Genomic DNA, 7,433 nt, shown 5'->3' with positions numbered 1-7,433 from the left:
TCGCATGCAACTAAAACCAATATTTCTCCATTTTCGAAGGGTTGTATGAAACGTAATTGTATTTTTCAAACGTCTCAACATTATTGAGATGAGAATAATTGATTTTTTGTGAATTTTACAACTCTGTCATGACGTCATCACAAAAGGATGCTCATCCCCTCATTTGTTTCCTGAGCTCACTTTCATTTGTCAGAAAATGAAGATGTTACCAAAAAACCCCCCAAAAAAACAGAGGCACTTGTGTAGTTCCACAAACAAAGAATTTTATTAACTTAGGCAACATATCAAGAGCCTGGGCAAGTTGGGTGAATGGTTGGCGCCTAATTATCGGGTGTTGACCTGCAAAAAAGAACACAACAATGATCGACTCAAGTACGGAATGTAAATGTGGCGCGAAGGAGGGGCTCGGTCGTACCACGTCGTCGATCTTGAGGATGCTCCGCACCGTCTCGGTGGCCAAGGTGAGCGCGCTGATGGACACCAGTAGCGGCTGCACCACCAGCTCCTCCAGGATGTTGGAGATGCCGCCCTGAGGCAAACGTGCCGTCAACAACCATCCAGGGGCGGAGACGTCAACAGTGGCTATATTTCGGGTTGACATAATCACCTTGCGCACGTTGATGCCGGCCATCTTGTCTCCCTGCGCGTGCCTGTTGCGCAATTCGGTGACGGTGCAGATGGGGTTGAGGCCGGCGTTCTCGGCCAGCGTGGAGGGGATCACCTCCAGGGCGTCGGCGTACGCCCGCACGCAGTACGCCTCCATGCCGGCGAGCGTGCGCGAGTACTCGGCCAGCCGCACCGCCAGCTCGATCTCGGGGGCGCCGCCGCCGGCAATCAGAGCTCTGCGGGGACGGGCAGACATTTTGCGTTACAGAGGAACGACACACGGCTGGGCAAGTTGACGTGTGCGAGCGCCCCCTTCCTCGCCCGGCTGACGTGACAGCCGGGCGAGAACAAACGGGAGCGCGTCGACATTAATATACCTCCACTTGTTACGCCCCAGCGCCAAGGAAATGCGCTGGGGCGCCTTTGAAGGAGGATTTCTCAAATCGTTAGCGTGCGCAAAAGGACATACCTCCTTTTGACCAGGCACCGGATGACGCAGAGGGCGTCGTGGATGGACCTCTCGGCCTCTTCCAGCACCAGCTTGTTGGAACCCCTCACCACGATGCTCACCGTCTTGCCGGGGTTGGCGCAGCCCGTGATCTGAGGAAGGCCCGCTTGGTTACAAGCAATGTCCAGCGACGCGGCTCACCCTTTTGCCGCCCGCCCGCCCGCCCGCACCTTGATGAGCTTGCCCGAGCCGTCCAGGTTGACCTCCTCCACCATCTCGGCGGCGCCCAGCATCTCGGGAACAAAGTGGTCAATGTGGGCGATGGGCTTGGTGCCGAGGGTCTGACAAGACAAAAAGCGTTAGACCTAGAAAGGAAAGCTCCCATGCAAAACAAAACATTTCAAAAGCTCAACTTTTAATTTCTGCTTGACCGTTAATCGCTGCTCACCTTGCAGATGAACTCGATTTCCTCCCTCTCGATCTCCTTCACCACCATGATCTTCATCTTGTTGAGGAAGTGCAGCCCCAGGTCGCTCAGGGCATCCCTGTCGTGACGCCGGCGTTAGCCTCGTAATTAAAACGCTCATCAAATTCATCAACGGCGATGAGAGCGGATTGAGTCATTATAACTCACAATTGATCGACTTGTTACCTGAGGATGGACTTCTGGATGAGTAGCACGTTGCAGCCGGCCTTCTTGATCTGCTTGACCATGTTGAGGATGTACGCGCGCTCCTCACGCAGCACGCGGTCCATCTGAGCGTAGTCCGACACCACGATCTGGTTGTCCATCTGCCGCGGGCGCCAACAAAACAAAAGATGGCGTCAACGCCTTGACACGGGACGGCCGCGCACGCCGGAGGGCACTCACATCCGTTTTGGGCGGAGATAAGCAGAACTGGATCAGGCCGATCTTGGCCTTCTCCACTCGACTGACGCCGGCGCTCGCCACCCTCTGGGTCAGAACCAGCCCGTCCACCAGCTCGCAGTCGTCAATGGTGCCCCTGAAACCCGAGACTTCGCCATCACATGTGGTCACAAAAAAAGGGTGCAGGCGCGCCTTACCCGAGCTTCCTGGTGACTTTAATGTCCTGCAGGTCAACGCCGGTGGCGGTGGCAGGGTCGATGACGCGCATGACGGCGTCCACGCTCATGGGCGCCAGCAGGCTGGAGTACTGCGACACCACCTTGGAGCAAAGTGACGTGGTGGCGCTGTTGAGCAGCGTCTCGCGGTCGCTCAGCTCCACCGGCCTGCTCATGGCCGTCAGCACCTCCACGCCTTTGTCCACCGCCTTCTGGAACGACTCTGAGATGGTGGTGGGGTGGATGCCTGTGACCCGTTTTGGAAGACGTGTTAGAGATCATCCTGCCGATACCATAACAGCGACAAGATCAAAATGGACCATTCCACTCTTTCAATTCTGACCTTTTTGGAGCAGTTTGGAGCAGGAGTCAAGGAGAGCGCCAGCGATGACCACCACCGACGTTGTGCCGTCGCCCGCCTCGATGTCTTGCGCTTTGGATAGCTCTACCAGCTGCAACGCAGACAGACACCCGTTAGAAGGGCACGCCAACGGGAGCTGGACGATGCCTCGGGGCGGAACGTACCATTTTGGCGGCTGGGTGCAGGACCTGCATCTGCTTCAAGATGGTGGCCCCGTCGTTGGTGATGGTCACGTCGCCTTTCTCATCCTGGATCTGAAGACAAAGAGGTTAGTGGAGGGCGTGGTGCAGAAGAGTTGAGGTGATGCCTTCACTGACCATCTTGTCCATTCCTTTGGGCCCAAGGCTGGTTCTGATGGCGTCGGCCACCGCTGTCACATGATTCAACATGATTAATTATTCATGAGCGATAAAAGTGGTTATTAAAAGATTCAATTCATTTCACTACCGAAAATTGATTTACATGAATTACAATTTTCAAAATCAACAATTTTAACTACCTTTGGCAGCAGAGATGTTGCTGTAGCGGATCTGAGCCGGCTTGTCGCGGTCCACGTACGCCCCTCCTTTGTAGATGCCTCCATTGGAAGCCTTCGGCATAGCCATCATTTCGGGCATCGCGATGTTATACTCGATGGAAAATGTCGAAGGGGACGCTCACAACAGGACCGATGAGTCCCCGGGACTGGATGTCGAGTCTTGCCTTGAGATGGAGAAGGATTATCAAACGTCGAATGGACCGATTTCAGAAGCTTCCAGAGACGCCCGGGGAAGCTGAGAAGAGGGCGCGCAAAGATGACGTCAGCAGACAGTACTTGCTGAGCATCGAAACAAATGATTGCATCGGATTGAATTTAATGCTTTGTTCAGACATGTAAACCGAAAAAAAACAAAAAGTAACTACGAAACATAAAATAAAGAAAACAAGTGGTGATAAATTACATCATTTGTCACAAATGTTTCACTCGATTAACTTCTAAATACAGTAAATATCCTTCATGTAACGATTAGAAAGAAATACCGAGCCCTGGGCAATACTACGCATTATCTGCTGTAGCAATGTTTAAAATTGTTTGTAAAAGTCTGGATGTCCTAGAAATACATTTTTATGAAGCCCATTTTGTGTGCAAGTACAGAATCACATGTGAATGAAAACGAGCTGCTCTGGGTTTGATTACTAATCCTGCTCGATGTGAACCGCAAGGAACGGAAGCAGTTTTGAATTACCTTAGCATGTTAGCAGACAACTTTATTTGATAGGGATCACTTGCCAAATAAGTGTTCTATTTATTTTGTCTCCTAATCGCTGCTGAGCGTGCACTTGGGTCAGTATGTGTTAAAAGCTAAGCTACTTTAGCCGCCGGTGTGACGCACACATGCCGCACTGCACGAGTTGCGTCTTTGCGCGTCAAAACAATTCGTGACGTCAGAATCGTGCAATGAACCCGATTGACAAAAATCAACATTTCAAGTGTTGTCAAGATTCAAATCCTAATGTGAATTGGGTGCACGTGGAATTCTCTGGTGTTGTGTTCTGCTGTGTGAACAGGAGATGTTGCCCCTGAAGCAGAAGGATAAGGAGATCATCAAGAAGCTCTTGGCCTCAGGTTGCTGTGCTCGCTGCGTTCTCAGGTTCTGCTGCATCGGAGTCCCGGACGCCTATAGGCACACACCACCGGTGAGGGAGTCGGAAATTCACCCTTGCACCGACTAGACCAGTTTCATCCAGGTGTTTGCTCCTCAACAGGAAACGCTCAAGGAGCTTCGAGCTTTCATGAACGCCTCAGAGGACGGCACATCGTCCGAGTCGACACAGGAGGAAAAGAACAGCTCTCAGAATGCCGCAGAGTTCGAACCGGCCAGCAAAAGAAGCAAACTGGAGGAGCCGGCGGAGGAGCCGGGCGTGTGCGTGGTGTGCTTGGGCGTCCTCCAGCATCTCAGCGACGTCAGCCAGGCTGTGCAGGTGACACCTGCGCACAAATGGTATAATTTATCAATTTTGATTGATAATAAAATGAAAGAAGCTTGTCTTGACAGATCGCCGACACCGTCAGAAAGGAAAAGTACCAAGTGGACACTTTGGTGCTGTCCATCTCGTTGCCTGCTCAGATGTGCGTCCGCGAGGTCAGTGTCGTTGCTAAGGCTTCACATGCTTGCTACTGTTATGTTGTTGATGCCCGTTTGAATCCGCAGCATTCGTGTTGGCTTCATGTGAAGGATCAAGTGAGGTAACGGCAAACTTTTATCGTGGCAAACGATGACTTGACGATTTGGATGAACTGTCGCGTGACCCGCCAGAGCCAAATGCTGCGTGCTGGGCCGCGATGATGTCATCCAGGTGAAGGAAGCTTTCAAGTGGATCATGCAGGACCTGCTGGCCCAGGAGCTGGCCGGCGTTGCCGTGGCTACCAAGGTGAGGGGCGCATTGGACAGAACGGCATTTTAAATTGTCAACGCGGCTAAAAAAATGATTGTGGCTAAAATTGGTGTGTTTGTGTTTTGAGAGTGCGCTGGAGGTCAGCGTGGGTTTCACTCACCCGGAAACGGACGCCGACTGCCACTTCCTGTGAGTTGCGAACCCGTTACCGTGGCAACGCTTTGAGCCGGAACGATGACGAGACTTTTTTCTTTTAGTGCGTCGACTTGTCCCGACTGCTTCAAAGCCACCAAGAACAAACAGGTGAGCTGGCAAGCGGCGTCGCTGACAAATGGTTGGTGACAAGACGTGTGCGTTTGCAGTCCGTGTTTACTCGGATGGCGGTGGTGAAAGCGCTGGAGAAGATTCCGGACAGCAAATTCATCAAGTAAGTCCCGCCTTGAAGAAGAAAAAGTTGCGTGAACAAAAAGCAACCGCTTTGTTTGTCAGACACTCGCCGTGCCCGCCGTCCCGTCCGGGCAGCAGCTGCACGCCGCAGGACATCCAGTGCGTCCACGTGTCCGTCTTTGTGGCTGGTACGTGGCGGGATACGTCAAGCGCGGCGCAATTTTCTTTTTTGCTGATGTGGCATTTTTTGCACGGCGTCCATCAGGGCGCTACAATAAGTTCTGCCGCAGTTTGCCGCAGACGCCGTGGCTCATCGACGGCCAGCGACGGATGGAGTCGTCCGTGGAGGAGCTCATCGCCGCGCCCGTGCTCGCCGCCTTCGGAGCGCAAGGTTAACCTGGCGACAATTGTTCGCAAGATGGAGGTCGCCGGCCGTAATGGCAACTTTGTCTTTTTGGGGGCAGGGTTTAATTTCTCGTCATCTGGCCGTGAAGACGTGGACGTCCGCACGCTGGGAAATGGTAATCAGCGACAAACACGCTGCCTTCCTCGTATCATCGTCACCATGACGACCACTCCTCCGTCTCCTCGTGGTCTTCCAGGTCGACCGTTTGCGCTGGAGCTGCTGAACCCGCGCAAGAGCAAACTGAGCGAGGAGGACATGAAGAGCGTGCAGCAGGTGCGGCGTCACCTACCATGTGTGTGTGTGTGTGTCTTTGCCGCCGTGATGTCCACAATCCTGTGTTGCAGCTCATCAACGCGTCTTCGGAGAAGATCCGAGTCCGAGATCTGCAGATGGTCAGCAGGTACAAACCGACGACGATAGAAATTCTCTGACGATCCACTTCCCCGGAGGTGACCCAATACTTTTGTCCAAATGTTGGCGCCTGTAGAGATGCCATGAGTCGTATGAAGGAGGGCGAGGAGGAGAAGACTAAGTCCTACCAGGCGTTGGTTTGGACGCAAAAGTCCATCCAGAAAGACGACATCGCCTTCATCAACCAAATCAAGGTGGACATTTTGTTTTGCTAGATCGACTACAATCATCCGGCATTGACGTGTGCTATCTCTTTTGTCCCTGAAGGACCTGACGATAGACCAGAAGACCCCTCTGAGGGTTCTGCACCGTCGCACCTTGGCGGTGCGCCAGCGGCTGATCCACAGCATGAACGCCAGCTTGCTGGACGAGCACCACTTCCGACTCAGCCTCAAGACGCAGGCCGGGACGTATCCTCTTGCGCGCTGTCGCCTCCCAACTTGAGATCCAGTTGTATTTTGTTCTCCTCAAGCGCTCCCCTTAGCTACATCAAGGAGTTTGTCCATGGAGACTTTGGGCGTACTACACCAAACTTGTGTCAGCTGCTGGACACACACACGGATATCCTAGAACTCGATGTACAGGTACTCCGCAAATCTGGATTCTCGTCTCTTCCTCCTTTTCGTCTTTTCTCATTAACCATGTCTTTCTGTCCTGTCCCTCAGTCCGTCGACGTGGACTGGCCTCCCGCCCTGCCGGACTAAACTGCACTCACACAGGCACAGTCCAAATGGATCCGGTCCAAACAGGTCCACTTGACATTAACAGAGTCTGAACAGGTCTCGTTAAGACCTGTTAAATCTAAGTCTGGTCCAAATTGGTTGTTCCTACTCAGGGCTATGTGATTTTTTTTTTTTTGGTATTGCAATTGACACTAATCTTAGTTGCTAAGATTTTTTTTTGTTTTGTAACCCTTTTTTGAGGGTTGACTTTTAGTTAATAGGTCGCCATGATAACATGCTTGCGACAGTCCAATGGCCGTGTCAAACTTGTTTTTTCTGCCATTAAAAAGACTAAATTAAACTGCCTCAAGTTGTTACTGCAGCAAGACGACGGTGAATTGCAGATTTGATTTTTTAAATGATTTGTTTATTGTCATTGGAAACACCGCAAGAGCTACGGCACAAACGAACAATTTCAAACGTAAATTTCTGCTCTTACAAGCAAATAAATATTTCAGCCATAAGATCGAATAAATACCTTGTCCTCCATTCCGGCCGGGTGCTGTCGTCCGTATAATCCGTAAAATTATGCAGCCGCAATGAAAACATGTCACACCTCAACCGTGAGCTACCTTGCCCTTTTAAAGAGTCGCGCCACCGCTGACGACTCGGCACTTCCGGATCCACCGGAAA

General features: G+C 52.0%; 2 protein-coding genes across 11 annotated transcripts; one reads left to right on the top strand and one right to left on the bottom strand.

The window, feature by feature from the left end:
• Nucleotides 1-238: 238 nt before the first annotated feature.
• On the bottom strand, nucleotides 239-3,303 carry cct4 (chaperonin containing TCP1, subunit 4 (delta)). The gene is made up of 13 exons (XM_088372591.1): nucleotides 2,998-3,303; nucleotides 2,816-2,868; nucleotides 2,663-2,752; nucleotides 2,481-2,589; nucleotides 2,120-2,384; nucleotides 1,926-2,058; nucleotides 1,707-1,846; nucleotides 1,503-1,599; nucleotides 1,285-1,395; nucleotides 1,076-1,206; nucleotides 608-842; nucleotides 416-529; nucleotides 239-339 (listed from the first exon to the last, which is right to left on the bottom strand). The coding sequence occupies exons 1-13, from the start codon at nucleotides 3,113-3,115 to the stop codon at nucleotides 325-327; spliced, it is 1,611 nt and encodes a 536-aa protein (XP_088228717.1). The 5' UTR covers nucleotides 3,116-3,303; the 3' UTR covers nucleotides 239-324.
• A 379-nt stretch (nucleotides 3,304-3,682) lies between these two features.
• pus10 (pseudouridine synthase 10) lies at nucleotides 3,683-7,105 on the top strand. Of its 10 annotated transcripts, XM_088372588.1 has the most exons (18): nucleotides 3,683-3,822; nucleotides 4,047-4,175; nucleotides 4,245-4,460; nucleotides 4,535-4,621; nucleotides 4,691-4,725; nucleotides 4,796-4,910; nucleotides 5,002-5,063; nucleotides 5,132-5,177; nucleotides 5,237-5,301; nucleotides 5,364-5,449; nucleotides 5,527-5,652; nucleotides 5,726-5,782; nucleotides 5,864-5,940; nucleotides 6,012-6,067; nucleotides 6,155-6,272; nucleotides 6,346-6,488; nucleotides 6,563-6,662; nucleotides 6,744-7,105. In XM_088372588.1, exons 2-18 carry the CDS (start codon nucleotides 4,050-4,052, stop codon nucleotides 6,780-6,782), a joined length of 1,554 nt encoding a protein of 517 aa, XP_088228714.1. In that variant the 5' UTR covers nucleotides 3,683-3,822; nucleotides 4,047-4,049; the 3' UTR covers nucleotides 6,783-7,105. The 10 variants fall into 10 exon arrangements, with proteins under 10 accessions (XP_088228714.1, XP_088228713.1, XP_088228712.1 ...); XM_088372587.1 differs by having other exon boundaries at nucleotides 5,004-5,063; nucleotides 5,364-5,652; XM_088372586.1 differs by having other exon boundaries at nucleotides 5,726-5,940.
• The last annotated feature ends 328 nt before the right edge of the window (nucleotides 7,106-7,433 follow it).

Source organism: Syngnathus floridae, chromosome 4 (assembly GCF_059516105.1).
Source record: "Syngnathus floridae isolate MCC-2025c chromosome 4, RoL_Sflo_1.0, whole genome shotgun sequence".
Classification (NCBI taxonomy): Eukaryota; Metazoa; Chordata; class Actinopteri; order Syngnathiformes; family Syngnathidae; genus Syngnathus; species Syngnathus floridae.
The sequence above is the reverse complement of the archived record's forward strand: the minus strand, read 5'-3'. Positions and strand labels throughout refer to the sequence as shown.

Bases quoted from the DNA above. Each gene is read 5' to 3' on its own strand.
- pus10 (XM_088372578.1), top strand. From the start codon at position 4,050: ATGTTGCCCCTGAAGCAGAAGGATAAGGAGATCATCAAGAAGCTCTTG. The intron at 4,176-4,244 runs GTGAGGGAGTCG...GCTCCTCAACAG, and splicing joins CCTATAGGCACACACCACCG to GAAACGCTCAAGGAGCTTCG. The intron at 4,726-4,795 runs GTAACGGCAAAC...GTGACCCGCCAG, and splicing joins CATGTGAAGGATCAAGTGAG to AGCCAAATGCTGCGTGCTGG.
- cct4 (XM_088372591.1), bottom strand. From the start codon at position 3,115: ATGCCCGAAATGATGGCTATGCCGAAGGCTTCCAATGGAGGCATCTAC. The intron at 2,753-2,815 runs GTCAGTGAAGGC...CTTTGTCTTCAG, and splicing joins CCAAAGGAATGGACAAGATG to ATCCAGGATGAGAAAGGCGA. The intron at 2,590-2,662 runs GTACGTTCCGCC...TCTGCGTTGCAG, and splicing joins TGCACCCAGCCGCCAAAATG to CTGGTAGAGCTATCCAAAGC.